Source organism: Perognathus longimembris, chromosome 1, assembly GCF_023159225.1.
Source record: "Perognathus longimembris pacificus isolate PPM17 chromosome 1, ASM2315922v1, whole genome shotgun sequence".
NCBI classification, from domain to species: Eukaryota; Metazoa; Chordata; class Mammalia; order Rodentia; family Heteromyidae; genus Perognathus; species Perognathus longimembris.
Genome location: NC_063161.1, coordinates 52,982,631 through 53,001,285, shown reverse-complemented (window position 1 = coordinate 53,001,285; position 18,655 = coordinate 52,982,631). Strand labels below are relative to the sequence as shown.

General features: G+C 42.5%; 1 protein-coding gene across 1 annotated transcript in view; it reads left to right on the top strand.

The window, feature by feature from the left end:
* The window catches only part of Slc4a8 (solute carrier family 4 member 8), a 65,273-nt gene extending 48,056 nt beyond the window's left edge, over window positions 1–17,217 (top strand). The window contains exons 18-25 of the mRNA XM_048364209.1: window positions 4,106–4,267; window positions 5,109–5,360; window positions 9,491–9,559; window positions 10,964–11,137; window positions 13,861–13,998; window positions 14,766–14,857; window positions 15,383–15,478; window positions 16,901–17,217. Of these exons, the coding sequence (XP_048220166.1) occupies window positions 4,106–4,267; window positions 5,109–5,360; window positions 9,491–9,559; window positions 10,964–11,137; window positions 13,861–13,998; window positions 14,766–14,857; window positions 15,383–15,478; window positions 16,901–16,913 (996 nt within the window). The 3' untranslated portion in view covers window positions 16,914–17,217. The remainder of the gene's footprint in view (window positions 1–4,105; window positions 4,268–5,108; window positions 5,361–9,490; window positions 9,560–10,963; window positions 11,138–13,860; window positions 13,999–14,765; window positions 14,858–15,382; window positions 15,479–16,900) is intronic.
* The last annotated feature ends 1,438 nt before the right edge of the window (window positions 17,218–18,655 follow it).

The window sequence follows — 18,655 nt, the reverse complement described above, 5'->3', positions numbered from 1 at the left end:
GAGATTTAAAAAAGCTGAGCAAGGATGTGAGGCCCTGAGTTCAAGCCTAGTACTGCTACAAAAAGGAGAGAGAGACAGAGAGGGGGTAGGGGGAAAGAAGGAAGGAAAAAGATTAAGGTTGTTTAATGAACAAGAGGTATTAATAATATTAAACTATTAAAAGGTAAAAATAACAGGAATATCACTTGTTATTGAGATTTAAAATAATAGAATGTTCCCATTTACATAAGTATATCCCAGATATTGTGGAAACCTGGGTCCCTAGAATGACTCTAGTTAACTAAGGAAGGAGGTGTTGAAGGACACTGTGAATGAGGGAAAAAGTAAAGTAAAGGCCCATCAGGGATTGTGCTGGGCAGTAGGGGATGGGAATAGGAGGGGCCTCATCTGGAGCCCAGGGCCTCTGCCAGAGTAATCAGGACGGCAATTCATTTTCCATTTGTGTGAGTCTGTAGTTTTCAATCGTAGTTACTCAGCAGGGTGAGATCTGAGGATTATGGTTTGAAGCCAGCCTGTGCAGGAAAGTTCATGAGACTCTTGTCTCCAATTAAGTCCCCTCAAATTGGAAGTGGAGCTATGGCTCAAGTGGTAGAGCTCTAACCTTTTTTAAGCTCAGGGACAGCACCCAGGCCCTGAGTTCAAGCCCCAGGATCAGTACACACACATACACACGCACACACACGCACACTCACACTCACACTCACACACAGTGAAACAAATGATCAATGCACAGGGTCTCCAAATCTATTTCAGTTGGAGTGAATACAGAAGCTAGAAAAGCTTCCCTCAGTCATGACTCCTATTGTGTAGGGAAGAGAGAAAACTTGGGCACATTCAGTGGCTTCAAAAGAGATTTTGCTTTTGGGTATTTTTTTTGTGTGTGTGTTTTTAGATGAGGAAAGTTGGGGGGGTGGTCACAGATAGGGATGAAGGAAGGGTGAACAAATACAATCACACTATTCAATATATACTGTGTGGAAAATGAACTGTGTAACTTGTGGGCAGGGACCGGAGTAGGAAATGGGGGGGGGTGGTAAGTGAAGGAAGGGGTGACACTGTCCAAGAAAAGAAATGTACTCATTACCTGACTTATGAAATAGTAGCCCCTCTGTACAACTCCTTAATATAATAAAACTATGTATATATATGTATATATATATTTTTTTTATTTTTAAAGACACAGGAAGGTGGGAGAGGATGGTGAAAAAGGTATAAAGGAATAAAGTCAGTCCCTGACTTTTAAGAGATGTCCATTTCAATTGGCTTTTGGCTTCTCTTTATCTCTCCCTCAGAAACAATAGGTTAAGAGTATCTTGTCCCATGTTATGTTTAATCTGATTAAATTCACTGGAATGATACCAAGTCAGACATTTAGGGGTTAACATTCCTAAGGATGTGGCATTCTCATCTTTGTGTGAATGAGCGCAGTTAGCTTTCTCTCTAATACCTAGCTGAGGTCAGCCCTGCAGGAGGAATGGATTTTGTATAAAAATAGGTAATTTGGGAGCATTAAGCAGTCCTTGGAAAAGTTCCCTGATGGGTAGGTTTAAGATAGTCAGAGGCAATGGATTTCTGGGTCATCTGTAGAGGCCTCTGGGAGGTAAAGGAGAAATGAGAAAGGGAAATAGGAGAATGTCTGAGAAAATGTTGCTAATGACAGGCTCTACTTTTGGAAAGCAGGAAGTGTGTGTGTGTGTGTGTGTGTGTGTGTGTGTGGGCACGCGCGCGCACGCTCAGGACTGGACATTGCCCCTGAGTGTTTTTCTCAAGGCTTGGCAAAAAAAAAAAAAAAAAAAAAAAAAAAAAAGGCTCGTCTATAGCTCTACTCCGGCTTTTTTGTAATTAATCGGAGATCAGAGTTTCACAGATTTTCCTGTGTGGGCTGGCTTCAAACAATGATCCTCAGACCTCAGCCTCGAGTAGCTAGGATTATAGAAGTGAGCCACCAAGAGCAAGAAGTAGTGTTTTGTTTTCTCCCCTATTCTTCCATCTTTCTCCAGTAAAACACATGACCTGGCTCCCAATACCCAGTCTGAAGACTGGCACAGTTGTTCCTCTGTAATCACAGAGGATTGGTTCTAAGAACCCTAGGGATGTAGGTACTCAAATCACTTAGATGAAATACTGTATTACTTTTGTATAATCTGTGTACATCCTATATACCTTAAATCATCTCTAGATTATTTATATCTAATATAAGGTAAATGCTGTTGTTACAATGTAGTGCTTAAGGAATAATGCCAAAAATTCTATACACATTCTCTACAGATGCATTTTTTTTATTATCTTCAGTGTACAATTGGTTGAATCTGAAGATATGGAGAATTAGCTGTGCTATTACCAGGAATTATGTCATGAATGGTTTAACAAATTTTGTGTTGGTTTAAGAACTTAACTACAATTTAGAACATTAGTATAAAGGAAGCATAGGTTCTGTGAGCTTTTAGAATGTAACTCATTTATAATTTTAGACTTGTTAGTGTTGTTGAAGTTTTTGAATCTGAGAGTCCTTTCTAATGTAGACCTAAATGCTTTAGATAAACCAGCCTTGCTGTAAGTCATTGAGTTTGGATCAGTCCTAGGCCAGTTTGTATCTCTGCACTATTACCTACTGAGTATCATTTGCCAAAAAAGTAAACTTGACTTCTCCAAAGTACTTGGGTGTCGGGCCTTATTACCTCCTGTGTAGTCCTTTCACTCTCGAGTGTAAGCCGCCTGTCCCGCAGACGGCAAAGCTGGAGTGAGGGCTACGTGCAAGCCTTGGCGAGTGTGGCCGCAAGACGCCCCCCCACCCCTTTCACTTGCTAAGAATAAGGAGGCAGGACACGCAGGCTGTCTCGGGTAAGCTTCTGGAACTTCCAACGGATTTACTTAGGGGAGGGGTTTATATAACAGTAATGGCGGCAGGAAGGGGAGGAATTAACTGCATACTAGCGATAGGCTGACAAGCTGCTCATCATACTGATGTCACAGAACTTCCTCTATGGGTGGAGATCATGGCCCACAGAACCGCCCTCTTGGGCTCAGCCCTGTGCTGTTATGATATCACACGTGGTGGAGGCGGAAGGTGGGGCTGGTTTGCAATCTCTTCCATTAGAACCCAGAAGGGGGTAAGAGTGACTAACAGCCAAGCAGCCCCAGGGCGGAAGAAGGGGCCTGCCTCTTAGGTATAGCCAGACCCCAACACCTGGGGGTGGAAGTTGAGGATCTAGGAGAATTTGGGTATGTCATGAACACCCTAATAAGATTAATGAGTAATTGTCTTATAGGAGCAATGGAGAGAGGGTCATATGTAAGGCAAGTCCCAGAATTCAGCAGTCTTAGATTTGTTTCTCTGCTGATGGAAGGACCTCAGAGTAATCCAGTTTTGAGCCCAAGAAATGCATGCTCCCGACTCTATTTTACCTTCATCTGTGCTATCCACATGCATGGCGCTTCTAGAGAGGTGCGGTGGGGAGGATAGCCTTAAGTTATTTATATTTATTTATCTTTGGAAATCATTATTTTTTGACAACAGATTTAGTTGTTAATTGTATTTTCTTGGGTTGATGATGAGATAAAGTTGCTTTGTCGAGCACAGGGACTTGGGGACTCCATGGGGGAAGACAGTTAATGAATATTCCAGAGGAAGTTCATGATTGAGATTGACTATTTCAAAAGGGATTAAGAAAAACAGGTCATGGATTTCATACTAAATTGCTCTATTTCATGCCTTAAAAAAAAAAAAAGATTCCTATTCAAATGACAAAAAGATGTGAAATTGTGTTCAGTTTAATCTGTTTTTCTTTAGTGGTTATAGTTACAGTATTAAAATAATGTTTTTGTTGTTAGTTGCTTTTTTGTTGTTGTTTTGTTTTTGGTGCCAGTCTTGGGGCTTGAATTCAGGACCTGGGCATTCATTATCCCTGAGCTTTTTTGCTCAAAGCTAATGCTCTACCACTTGAGTCATAGTTCTACTTCTGGCTTTTTGGTGGTTAATAGGAGATAAGAGTCTAGTGGGCTTACCTGTGCCATAGTTCTTAGATCTCAGCCTCCTGAGTAGGTAGGATTGCAGGCATGAGCCACTGGCGCCCAGCAAAAATATTTCAATTTTTTTTTCCTTTAGCCGACAAGGGATGATCGAGGATGGATTATTAGTCCCATTGGCCCCAATCCCTGGTGGACTGTGATAGCTGCGATTATTCCAGCTCTCCTCTGTACTATCTTAATCTTCATGGACCAACAAATCACAGCTGTCATCATTAACAGGAAGGAACACAAGCTGAAGGTAATAAGAAGTTTTCACCTGAAGACTGCTATGGCAGCCTCTGTTACAGTTTTATTTTGGGGTAAGCGTATGTATACCAGGAACTGTAAAACCTGGATAAAAAGTTACAGAAGGAGCTTATGAGGGGTTTTCATTCTCTTCCTGTTAGTAACAAAGATTGAGTTGGAGATGAGCCTGTAGTGGAATACAGTGGTGTGATGTGAAAGATGCTTAGATTTTGTTACTCTGCTCTCTAAGCCGTGGGGAGGTAGGTAGGCAGAGTTCCTGGTGGTCCCTGTAGTACTCCATGTATGGAGACAGCACCTGTACAGCTCGTCTTCCTGAAGTTCAGATCAGGCGTGGGCCACTGTTTTCTAGATGCAGGTATTACCACATTGGGCACAGAGTTTCCAGCCTTATCCTAGGGTTAGTTCTAGAGCATGTGTTAGTGAGATGATACATGCTTAACATCTCCATTCTTCTCTTACCTACATCCATGTGTGGTTAGGGTCTGGTGAGGGTTGTAAGAATTCAAGAAAAACATTGGTCTCTAACACATGTCTCCTAGAATGGTTAAGATGCAGTTTGAGCTCTAGTTCCTCTTCCAGAGAACAATGTGAGACTTGGAGTAAGCTGGGCCCAGTGAACTAAGAACAGATACTGGCATACACAGGACAAGCTAGATTCCCCTTTTCTTCTCTGTTCTTTTCCAGCCAGGAGGCATTGCCAGATTTATTGTGGTCCTAGATCCCTTGATCATATGCCTCTTTTGGCTATGGCCCTATGACCCTTAGCTCGTGTTTCCATATGGCCCGCTATAGCCAGCTCATTGATGGCAACTGATTTTTCTGTTTCCTCACAGAAAGGCTGTGGCTACCACCTGGACCTGCTAATGGTGGGCATTATGCTAGGTATCTGCTCCATTATGGGCCTGCCCTGGTTTGTGGCTGCAACTGTCCTGTCCATCACACATGTGAACAGCCTCAAGCTGGAATCGGAGTGTGCTGCCCCTGGAGAGCAGCCCAAGTTCCTGGGCATCCGAGAGCAGAGAGTGACAGGCCTTATGATCTTTGTGCTGATGGGCTGCTCCGTCTTCATGACAGCTGTTTTAAAGGTAATCATTCACTTCTCAGGCAGACACTGAGTGCCTTTCTGTAAGGAAGCCAGCTGAGTGCTGGGAATCCAGGGTCCCCAAACAAATACACATGCTAATTCCTGTCCTGAAGAGCTTATTCTAGTGGGCAAGACAGATAATAAGTAGCCAAGAAAATCAGGTAAGAAAGCAAATGTGATCATTATAGAATGTAATAAGTTATAATGGGAATATGTAGTCATCTCTGGTTATTATAGAGAACAAAGATATTCTGTTTCAGTGAGAGTAGTTAGAAGGCCTCTCTGAGAAGATAGTTGTTGGGGATTCATCTTGGCCGTAAGGGGGGAAGGGCGAGGAGAGCGCTCCCGAGACGCCACCCTTCCCCCAGCCCTGGGGCAGTGTGGAAGTGAGGCACACCTATCTCCTTCTGGGTCCGGAACCAGAAGGGATAGCTTTGAGACCATCCCCCACCTTGCACCAGCAAGCACATGTGCTCCCTTTTTGCGGGCTTTGCCCAGAGGGCAGTACTATGGGAAGTGATGTTAGCCCATGAGGGAGGTCGTTGGGAGCTGCTCTTGGACGGACAAGCTCGCCAGCCTATCGCCAGCTCATGCTCAATCCTCGTCATCACTACTATATTACTGTGAGCCCCTCCCAAATAAACCGGATTGCTCTCCAAAGCGTCTCCGATATCCATCTGCGCCTGGCTTCCTTGGTGGGTAAGGAGGGAGGAAAAGGGGATCTCGTTCGGCCACGTGCACCTTAGGCTAGCCCGTGTCCCTTCGCTCCACCTTGGCTGCCCGCGGGTTGGGCGCCCAGGGGAGAGGGTGAAAAGGGAAGCACTGATAAGGGAGTAAGCTTAGCATCCCCACACCAGGGGAGGTAAATTTAGCCCGGCAGAAGGTATTTAATCTAAGATGGACCTCCACCATATTGTGGATGGTGGCAGATGCCACGGAAGGAGGGGAGAACAGTCAAGTCAGTCTCTGTTAGGAAAGAATGGCATGTATTCTAGAAAATGCCAGGGCCCTGTGGCTCAAGGGTGGTGAGTCCTGTCAAGAGCTCAGTGAGATGAGATGAAGATGTGGGTAGTGCCACATCAGGGAGAACCTTTTCCACACTGGTAGAAGTTACCTTTGAGGAGTTTAGACACATGGCCCATGATGTCTAGAAGACATGGTTTATTTGTTTTTTATTTTGCTGGTCCTGGGGCTTGAACTCTGGGCCTGGGTGCTGTCTCTGAGCTTCTTTTTGTTCAAGGCTAGCACTCTACCACCTGAGCTAAAGCTCCACTTCTAGTTTTTTTCTGTGATTAACTGGAGATAAGAGTCTCACAGACTTTCCTGGCAGGGCTAGCTTTGAATTTCAGTCTTCAGTCCTCAGCTTCCAGAGTAGCTAGAATTATAGGCATGAGTACCAGTGCCTGGCTTTAGAGGACAAGTTCTCAGGCGAGAGAAAAATAGAAGCAGAGAGACCAGTGAGGCTATTACAGATGAGAGATGATGATGGTTTGAATGAAAGGCATAGCTTCTGTATCTTAGAAGCAGATGTGAAGGTCTTTATGTTTGATCAGATGTGGAACGGGGTGAGGAAAATGGAAAAAATCAAAGATACCTGCTAGGTTTCTGACTTGACCATTTGGTAGAGAGAAATAACTTTTTTCTTTTGGTGGTAATAAGGTGAACTCAGGGCCTCATGCTTGCTAGGCAGGTGCTCAACTGCTGAGCAACACTTCCAGCCCTTTTATTCACTGGTTATTTTTGAGGTAGGGTCTTGCTTTCTACCTAGAATACACTTCCACCTCCATTTGGCTCTTTAATCTTCCAATTGTGGCTAGGATGATAGATATGTGCACCCCACCCAGCTCTCAGATGAGAAGGGGTTGTAAAAATGTCTGCTTGAGCTATCCTGAAGTTGCAAGCCTCCCATTTTCAGCCTTCTAAGTAACTAGCTAGAATTACAGGTGTGAGCCACCAGCACTTAATGCAATAACAGCAAGATGGAGATTGCATTTTGATTTTGTGAAGGATAGGGTTATGATCACCATTTGAGTGGGAAGTCTGGAGTCATCTGAGTGAAACAACTGAAGGAAGGTTCTGGACTTAAATTTGGGAGTTGTTAACACATATAGGTGATACTGAAAGCCAGGGGACAGATGAAATCACTTGGGAAAAGAGAAGAAGAGTCAGAGTTCAGAAGTTGGGTTGAGGAAACAGCAATAGAACCTCAGAAGGAGCTGTCAGGGTGGTAGAAGGGAAATAAGCAAAGTGCAGTGTCCGGGAAGCCAAGCAAGGGCAGTGTTTGGAGGCAGCAGGGCTTGTTAGATGTCTAGGAAAATGAAGACTAAACCAAGGCCCCTGCACTTAGCAATATGAAAGCTAATGTAAGTCAACAAGAAAAGATGGCAGAGCAGCAGCCATGAGCAATAGCGTTGAGAGTTTGAGGCCCTGAATTCAAGCCTCAATACTGCTTAGCAAACACAAAATATTGCCATACACTTTGAACTGGAGGTATGGCTTAAGTGGCAGAGCATCAGCTGTAATTGAAAAAGCCAAGCAAGAGCACAAAGTCCCGAGTTTAAGTCTCAGTACCCCCACAAGCGAACAACAGAACCATTTAAGAGAAGATTCAGTGGATTATTTTTGTCTCCGCTGCCTTTCCATAATTTAGAAGTAGAAGCCAAAACAGAAGCTGACAGTGGTAAAGATAATTTCGCTCTGAAATGGTATGATTATCTGTAAGTGAAGTCACTGGCCTCACATCCCACCCTTGTTGGCTCTTCTTCCTCTTTAGGGATGATGGACACACATGCACATGTGCACATGTGTGCGCATACCTGCCCACACACATGCCTTTTAAGTGTTCTCTAATCACAAGATCTGCATTGGGAAAATGGGGAGGGGGGAAGGAAAGCTCTAGGGCTTTTTTCTTTTTTTGGCCAGTTCTGGGACTTGAACTCAGGGCCTGAGCACTGTTCCTGAGCTTCTTTTTGCTCAAGGCTAGCACTCTACCACTTGAGCCACAGCACCACTCCTGGCTTTATCTGTTTATGCGGTGCTGGGGAATTGAACTTAGGGCTTCATGCATGCTAGGCAAGCACTCTACCACTAGGCCACATTCCCAGCCTCTATGGCATATTGCCAGGTCTCAACCATTCTGGAACATTGTCTCGTCTTCTTTCTCCCTCTTTTTTTTTTTTTTTTTTAGTTTCAACCACCCCAGCCTGCCCTGCAAATGCCCTCTAAGGGTGACAGTTGAGAGGGTGGTAAGGAATTATAAACTATTTTCTTGTCCCTTTCCCCTCAGCCTGACTTCTCATGCCCCATACTCTCTGCTCTTCATCTCCAGCCTCCCTTCCACTTTGTTTCCTAGTACCAAAGCTTTGGTACCAAGCATATAACCACAAGGACCTGGTGGTTGACACCACTTAATAGTTCTACAAAAAGGTTGTCACTGAATTGAGATGTCCAGTCTCTCTAGAGCTGAAACAATGTAATATCCATTGTGGATTTTTCTAATTCTAAGTGGAATCATGTTTGGGAATGTTCTGTAATCCCAGAGTAAAGGCAGATTGAATTTAGCCTTCAGCTATAAGACTTTGCTTGCCTCAGTTCTGTAGACCTTATTTCCCTGTTTCAGAGTTGCTCTGAAGATTTACCCAGGTTGATAGACATGACATGATGGGAAAGTCGTAATTGTTTGGTGTGTGTATCTTCAAGTGCAAAGTAATAATGTTTCCCCTCACATCATTCCCTCTCTCCTGTCCTCAAGTCTCTGGTCAGGACATCCAATTCCAAAGAAGATGAATTTGATTACAGAGGATTTAAAAGACAAAAAATGACACGCATGTATGCAGGTGTGTGCATGTGACTATCCCCATCTTCCCATCCCTAGGAAGGAAGAAGAGCCAAATAAGGGTGAGATGTGAGGCCTATTATTTAATTTACAATTAACAATTCCATTTCAGAGCAAAATGATCCTCATCTTTGTCAGCTTCTGTTTTTATTTCTAAATTGACAGCAGAAACAACTGCAATGTTAACTAAGCTATCTTGTGACTTTGTTTCATTCTCAGAGATTATAAAGTTGAGATAGTTTTGAATATACAGTGATACCAAACTTAATTTTGTCTTTCTTTCCTTTGGTTGACAGTTTATTCCGATGCCAGTGCTTTATGGAGTTTTCCTCTATATGGGAGTTTCTTCACTTCAGGGAATTCAGGTAGGTGAAGTTGCCTGTCCTTGGACAGATCTCCAAGAAAAGCACTATTTTTTTTTTTCTGATACTGGCTTTTAAACTTAGGGCCGCATGCTCATTCAGCTTGCTGTCTTAGGGCTGATGCTCTACCACTTGAGCCATGCCTGCAGCCTGGATTTTTGCTGGATGGCATCTCATGGACTTTTCTGCCTGAGCTGGCTTTGAATTCAAGTCTTCTGGATCTCAGCTTCCTGAGTAGTTAGGGTCACAGCTGTGAGCTACCTGTGCTGAGCATCAGTTCTTGAAAGCTGGGCTATTTTAGAAATTTCTTGGACAATACAGCAAAATACAGTTAGGTCAGCATGAGTGTACTTCCCGTCACTTGATTGTTTTTGTTTTTGTTTTTGCCAGTCCTGGAGCTTGAACTCAGGGCCTGAGCACTGTCCCTGGCTTCTTTTTGCTCAAGGCTAGCACTCTGCCTCTTGAGCCACAGCACCACTTCTGGCCGTTTTCTATGCGGTGCTGGGGCATTGAACCCAGGGCTTCATGTATACAAGGCAAACACTCTTTCCACTAGGCCATATTCCCAGCCCCCCGTCACTTGATTATCTAACAATTATTTACCATGTGTTAAAAAATACTAGGTGCTTTGCTAAATGCTGGTAAACCTGGTTCTGAAAAATCAGTTAAGTATCAAACTGTCTTTCACATATGGACAACTCAAGATTTAATGGTAAAGTGTGAGAGAAGGGAGTTTAACTTTAGGATATGTTGGTATAAACACACACACACACACACACACTGAGGAATACAAGGAGTTGCCCCAGGTAAACAGATGTCCATTCTTTTCTGCTTTCCCCACATCAGTCCATTTCTTTGAGACTGTGAAACTGAGAAAAAGCGGAGTCTTCATCAATAATTTGAGTACCTTACATGGTATAACTTAGCTTCTGTTGTACATGTTTTTTCTTTATATGGAATGTTGAGTGGCTATTCTTATGGCCTGAGCTCTACTATAACTTTGACAAATTATTCAATCTCTAGGTCTATGTTTTCTTTTATAATGATGAGTGTAATTTTAATATCCAGAATGTTTTGTGGTTTCATTTGATCTTTTCACTTTTAATCATTAATGACTAGCTGCAAATCCCTCAAAAAAAGGTAAGAGAGTGCTTTGGTAGTAAGAAGAAACATGCTATTGGCTTATCCTCTTGGCCACTCTTTTAAGAAAGCTCTATCAGGAGCCGTGATGCAGAAGAGGAGGAAGAAGTTAAAACCTAGAATTAGACAAGATGGCTTCACATCTTGACTGTCACTTACCAGTCCAGGCCAGATTGCCTTTCAGTTTCCATTTCTGTCCAGTGCAAGTGATATTTTCAGAGCAGGTGAGAAGGCTCCCGAAAATAAATGCCCGTTTCCCCCTTTCAGTTCTTTGATCGCCTGAAGCTTTTTGGGATGCCAGCAAAGCACCAACCAGACTTTATCTACCTGCGGCACGTGCCACTACGCAAGGTTCACCTCTTCACACTCATCCAGCTCACCTGCCTCGTCCTGCTCTGGGCCATCAAGGCATCACCAGCTGCTATTGTTTTCCCGATGATGGTGAGCTTTGTTTTAACATAATTTACTTGTGCGTGTACGAGCTCGCCAGTCCCGAGACCTGAACTTGGGGCCTAGGTATTGTCCCTGGGGTTCTTCCTCAAAAATAGCACTCTACCACTTGAGCCAGCTCCACTTCCTGTTCTTTTTTTTTTTTTTGCCAGTCCTGGGCCTTGGACTCAGGGCCTGAGCACTGTCCCTGGCTTCTTTTTGCTCAAGGTTAGCACTCTACCACTATGAGCCACAGCGCCACTTCTGGCCGTTTTCTGTATATGTGGTGCTGGGGAATTGAACCCAGGGCTTCATGTATACAAGGCAAGCACTCTTGCCACTAGGCCATATCCCCAGCCCCTCACTTCCAGTTCTTTGGTGATTAATTGGAGACAGACTTTCCTGCCTAGGCTGGTTTTGAATCATGATCCTGAGCTCTCAGCCTCCTGAATAGCTACAATTACAGGTGTGAGCTACTGGTACATAGCTATTGTTGTTTTTAAAGTTTTAGTAAATACATACAAGGATTCCCACTTTAATGATTTTCCAGTGTATGGTTTAGTGGCACTAGCATTAAGGGCACTCACATTGTTGACCTATCACCACCATCCATTTCCAGAACTTACTCATCTTGTAAAACTAAAACAGTGTGCACATTAAAATATAATTCTTCATTCTCTCTTCCAATCCTTGGGAAACTACCATTCTAATTTATGTCTCTGTGAATTATTATTCTAGGTACCCCCAGTAAGTAGAGTCCTACATATTTGTCCTTTTAGCTTATTTCACTTAGCACATATTATCAGGTTTCATCTATGGTGTAGCATGTCAGAATTTCCATCCTTGAACAAGGTTGAATATTATTCCAGTGTAGGCATAGATCACATTTTGGTTTTTCCCTCAGCTGCCAACAGATTCTTGTATTGCTTCTACCTTTGGGCCACTTTGATTCATGTGTTGTGACCATGGTACACAAATATGTGTTTGTGTCCCTGCTTTCCGTCCCTTGGGGAATATACCCAGGAACAGAATTGCTAGATCATATGGTAATTCTATTTTTATTTTTTTCTAATCATTTAGGTGCATGTATAAAATGGGTTTCTCAATTTTATTAAAGTAACTTTAGGGCTTTATATTTGTGTATTATATTCAAAGATCAAAGGGTTTGATTTTTGTTTATTTATTTTTTGTCTGTCAAGGGGCTTGAACTCAGGGCCTGGACATAGTCTCTGACATTTTCTTCTCAAGGCTAGCACTCTACCACTTTGAGCCACAGCTCCACTCCTGGTTACTTGGAGACTAGAGTCTCATGGACTTTCCCACCTGGACTAGCTTTGAACCTCAATCCTCAGATCTCAGCCTCCTGAGTATCTAGGATTACAGGAATGAGCCACTAGGGATTGTTTTTGTTTTTGTTTTTAAATAACAAATTCCTAGGAACTACTAGAAGGGATACTATCAATCTCTGGATCTACTCAGAAAGTAGTCATTAAATTAGAAATGTTCAAATAAATAAATTGCTGTTGTTTTTGTTTTTTAACCAATCCTGGGGCTTGAACTCAGGGCCTAGGTGCTGTCCCTGAGCCTCTTTGTGCTCAAGGCTCTACTGCTTGAACCTCAGTGCCACTTCTGGATTTTTCTAAGTAGTGTATTGGAGATAAGAGTCTCATGGACTTTCCTGCTCAGACTGGCTATAACTGTGATCCTCAGATCTCACCCTCTTGAGTAGCTAGGATTACAGGCATGAGCCACAGGTGCCCAGGTATGAGTAAATTTTAATAAGCTTTATTTGCCTCATCCTTGTCCAGCCACTAGATGTAGCTGATGAATACCAGTTGACCCAGGAAGGTTGTTCTAAGTTATTATTAGTTCTCTGGCTAAAATCGCACTTGTAGGAAGAACATAGAGTAGCAGCTAGAGGTAACTGGAGCCTGTCTCTACTGGAGAAATCAGGTGTTAGATTTCAGCTAAGTCTCTTGCTCTCTCTGGGACTCAGTTCTCTCACCTGTGAAGTGAGTATCAGAGTAGGTCAGAGAATAGAGAGAGAAACTGGTGGAGATGTATGATGCAGGCAGAAAGCAAGGACTTGGAACATGTATAGGCAGAGGATTAAAGGGAATAAAGATGGTCTTCCCAAATCCGGTCATCCCCTGTAAAGCGGGCTCAGGCTGGGTATGTCTGGCCTGCCATGGCCCAGCGCTTGCAGAAACTCCCCAACAATATGCTCCTCTCTGACCTTTCCTGCAGTCTCCCAAGCCCAGGAAAAGGCATCTGTTAAATCCATCTGCAGATTATTGGCTTCTCTTTTCACTGAGGAAATTAAATTAGTTTTTTTTTCTAGTCCTGGGGCTTGAACTCAGGGCCTGAGCACTGTCCCTGGCTTCCTTTTGCTCAAGGCTAGCACTCTGCCTCTTGAAAAACAGCACCACTTCCAGCTTTTGCTGTATATGTGGTACTGAGGAATTGAACCCAGGGCTTCATGCATGCTAGGCAAGCACTCTACTACTAAGCCACATTCCCAGCCCCTTAACTTAGTTTTCTTGGATTGTTATCATAATGGTTAGAATACTCTATATAAAAACACCTCAGTATCTGTCCTAAAGAGAAAACTCAATACATAGAAATTTATTATGATTTTTTTGTTTTTGCTTGAAATGTCCTGGTCTGCTATAAAAATTAGACCTTGTTTTTAATTCAAGGCAGAATTTTCCTCCTTTAACTCACTTTTTCTTCAGGTCCTGGCCTTGGTCTTTGTTAGAAAAGTCATGGACCTCTGCTTCTCTAAGCGAGAACTGAGCTGGTTAGATGACCTCATGCCTGAAAGCAAAAAGAAGAAGTTGGATGATGCCAAAAAGAAGGCCAAGGAGGAAGAGGTCAGAGTCTTTGTACCAACTGTACGTTTCGGGGTCTCATATTATGGCACATAGGGATACCCCATGAGAATTCAACATGTCTGACATCCAAAGGGCTTACTTAGGAGCTGGGAGGATCACCCCAAGGTGCTGTCTGAGAATGGATAAAGGAATCTTGCTCAAATCTACCCTTCATGTTTGGATTTGATAACCAAATCCTTTTGTTTTTTACTTGCCAGATTCACATCTAGGTTTTACTATTATTCTACTTTAAACCTCTTTGTATATGCATGTGTTTCTCTCTTTCCTTTAAATTAGTGGCATTGTCTTAAAGAAAATACTTTATTATGGAACATTTTAAACAGAAAAATGAGAAGAAAAGTCAGTATTCATATGTCTCCAGTTGCCTTGTTGTTTTTAACACCTCATTTGAGATTGCAATTGCTTGGTATCTTCCTTAACTCTCCTTAAGGGTTCCTTTTCCATGTTTTTCTTTTGTGTTGATGAAGCTTGGTCTTTGGCCTACAGGGTTCCAGGTGGGCCTTGCTAAATGTCCTGCTTGGTGTTAGTCAATGTGTTCTGTCCCCAGTTTTTCTAGTAGATTTATAATTCAATTTAGAGGCTCACATTTAGATTCTTTTCTCAAAAATACTTTCCCATTCCTATTTGTATTTGGTTTGTGAGGAGTCAAATCTCTGAGATATCCTAATTATACTCTTATAATGAATGTGAGAGAAAAATTAGATTATGATCCTAATGATCCCAGATATACTCTCCTTTTCTTCCAGGAGGCTGAGAAAATGTTAGAAATAGGGGGTGACAAATTCCCCCTAGAAAGCAGGAAGTTACTAAGTAGTCCTGGAAAGAACAGCAGTTTCAGGTAAAGTTCTCAAACCCTGAGAGTTTGGGTTTGCTCTAAGCATTCTGGCCTTGTGGTGGGGGTGTTGTCACATGGAAGCTTTCCATTTCATTGTGTACTGAATGCCCCCTGTGAGCTGCGAGTCACAGAGGAGAAGTGAGGAGCCAGGGTCCTGAGTGCCTTCCTCTGGACCAGGACTGTGCAAGAAGGTTTGCTTATGCTTTCTCCATCAGTTGAACCCACAGTCCTCTTTATTCTCCTGCGTACTGGAATTTCAAGTGTGTGCCACCATTCCCAGCCATCTTATTTCTTTCCCATCTGACTTCAGTGGCTGCAAGAGGAATGACAAGACTCATATCTGATCCTAGAGTAATGCAGAGATGTTAGCTGGGCTTCCTCAGACCAGTATCATATCTGATCCTAGAGTAATGTAGAGATGTTAGCTGGGCTTCCTCAGACCAGTCTTTTCCTTTCCAGTGGGTGGTGGTCATTGCAGACTGAGATATGTACTTGTATGCCATTTACTGTCTTAAGCATTGATTTCAGATGTGACCCTTCTGAGATTAATATATCCGATGAAATGCCTAAAACCACGGTCTGGAAAGCTCTCAGTATGAATTCTGGAAATACAAAGGAAAAAAGGTAAAAATATAACTTCTGAGTTTTATTTACTTTTAGCTTTTGAAAATGGCAATCATTGGGGCTGGGAATATGGCCTAGTGGCAAGAGTGCTTGTCTTGTATACATGAAGACCTAGGTTTGATTCCTCAGCACTACATATATAGAAAACAGCCAGAAGTGGCACTGTGGCTCAAGTGGCAGAGTGCTATCCTTGAGCAAAAGGAAGCCAGGGACAGTGCTCAGGCCCTGAGTTCAAGGCCCAGGACTGGCAAAAATAAATAAATTAATTAATTTAATTAAATAAGAAAATGATAATCATGTTGAAGGCAAAATATATTTTAATTATAAGACTGAATTTGTCTAACAAATAGTACTTTCAGGGCTGCTACCACAAGGATAGCTATAAGCCTAATAATAAAAAAACATTTAAGTACTCTAAATATTTGAAGTGATGGGCTGTTTTGAGCTGCCCATTTACTTAGGTCCAGATTCAGGATAGAATTGTTCTGGAATGTAAATTAGCTTTATTTGTTTGGTTTGTTTAATCTTCTTTCAGCTCTCATTTCAAAATGTAAAGATCATCTCTGTTTACTGCAATCACACAAACTGGAAAATTGCTTCAAATCTTATCAATACTGTCAACATAAATCATATTAATAGTATGGATACAGATTTTTTTTTCCTGTTTAACTTAAGTTCTACAACAAGAATTTTGCCAAGTAAAGATTTTGAAATATCAAAATGTAACTACTTCTTTATTCTGGAAAGTAAATTATGTGTATCATTTGCTAATACATAGATCATTTTAACAAAGAAAATGGAAAGACGTGGATGCAGGGTTGTCTGCATTGAGATAGGCTTTGTGCCTGAATTCCTGGAATTTAGCCCAAACACCATTGAAGAAGTTTTCTGTGTTTTTTTAAAAGGCACCTAGGAATCAGGAAACTTGGTCCTCTTCTTAGTTCTGTGTATAACTTGACATTCTACTGTTTGTGGCTTTTTTAAAACTGCTGGGTGTCAAACCCAGGACCTTGTACATGCGAGTCCAGTGCTCTCCCACTGAGCTACATCCCCAGCACTCAGTTTACTCAGCAATAAAGTGGGGATAATAATAAGATTGCTTATATGGAGAAAACAAGGGCTTTGAGGAGTCACAGCCATTAGTGGATGGTAGGGATGGGTTATGTCTTTATCAAATGAGTTAAAATAAATCTGGGCTGAATGTGAGTGAAATATAGATTCTTGTTTCCTTCAGAGGAAAATCCAAGCAGCTGTCGAAATGTATAACGCACACAGTTATTTTTAGTTGAGAACTAGTCTACTTGTAAAATGAACTTAAAATATAGCCAGATTGAAATTGTGGTGACATCTTCAAAGTATTGTGTTAAAAGCAGACATGAATCATGTGTTCCCTTTTTGTCTCATTGTAACACTTTTCTTCAGTCTCTTCAACTAAGAGTCATTGCTGAGAGGGAATATTTGGGCCATGAGATGCCTCAGGGAAGTTCTGGTTACAGAGAAAATGGTGAGTCTCTCCGAGAAGAAGCAAGACCATGTCTGGCTCCATCCTTAGTCATCCCAAAGCCATGCTGAACCATTCAGTTACTCTCGATGTGCAGTGCGGGCCTCCAGCTGTCCCAATACCAGCAGCCTGCCACCAGATGTGAACACGAGAGCAGAAGACCACTCCTGTTGGGGGCTTCTCCTCTTCCTTCTTTCTCTTCAGAACTGCCACCATTAAAGACTCAGCTTCCCATTTGCAGACATTTTCTCTGAAACTCTGCTGGCCAGCTGAGCCACCTGGATTCACTATGCCATTGAAGATTCCTTCCTGAGCTCCTCCTTCCTCAGGGTGGAAGGGGAGCAGCAGGAGAGCAAAGAGGAAGGGAGGCTCCCATGCCTGGTGGGATCTGCAGGCTCCCAGGCAGTGTGGGCCTCCATGTCTTTCCCTGCCTGGATGGAAGGTGCTGGGTAGATCCAGGGGCTGTCAGGATGACTTCCTGCAGGGTCTGCCATCTGGACATTGGCAGTGCCCACCACAGCAGCCAGGAAGATGCCTCTGACCTGGGGAGGGGACTCCTTTATCATTCCCTAGCAACAATCCGCACAACTCAGTGAGACCCTTGACAGACACAGTGCCAAGGGGATATTGGAGTATTTAGCTTATTTAATAAGAGGCTCAGGGGACAAACTGTAATGATGAATGAGGATGAACATCTTCTCTTGGGTCTTACTGAGGACAGAGTAAGAGAATGTGCCTAAATTGCTACAGAAGAAATTAGTTTAGAAACCAAGGATTTCCTAGCCTGAATGTTTGTCATAGTGTCTGTTTTCTAGATGTGTAGGGAAGACAACAACAGTTCTTTGTGTGTGGAAAGGAGAATATGGTGTTTTTATTGGCCATCTTGTGAGACTCTGATGTCTTGCTGCTGTCTCTTTGGGGATCCATTCTGATTCCATCCTGGACACATCGAAGTGCTTATGTATTGTCTCTTTAGCTGCCTTATTAGTGACCATTACCAACTCAATGGACCAAAACCACCTTCAGCCAGGTGGTGTCTTCTTTTGGCTGATCCAAGTTCTGGCTCTCAAATGTAAGAAAAGCCACAATGGGAAATTAACTGTAAGTGGTAAAAATCAGTTTGAGCATTTAGTTTAAAAGGATATTTATGGTTTTTCTTTTATGTTGCAATGAATGTCAAGGGTTTAGACTCCAGTTCCTGTAGACCTTCCCTTTCTTTGTGCCCAGAATGTTGGCTAGCAAGGCCATGAGCATGCGGAAAATCCAGCCATATGTGTGTGTGTGTGTGTGTGTGTGTGTGTATATGTATATATGTACATATATACATATATATGTATATATCACTTTTCCATCCTGGAAAATCTCAGTTCAGTGGGAAGATCGCCTAGAATGTTTTTCTTTTGTAGATGAACATTAGGCAACTTCACATTATTGAGTTTGGCTTTCCTTACACCCTTAAAGCATAATAATGTATTCTAGTCTTTCTCTGAAGACCTTTGATGTTGAAGGATACTTGCATCCCCCCCCCCCAATATTTCCTTATCTTTTCAGGCTACAGTTATTTTAATGCAGAGATGATTTTCAAGATATTTTACAACTGGTCCAGGACAAACACCACTCTTAGTGGGGGACTGCTCTGTATAGCATTATACAGTGTTGTCTCAGTGTTTATCGGC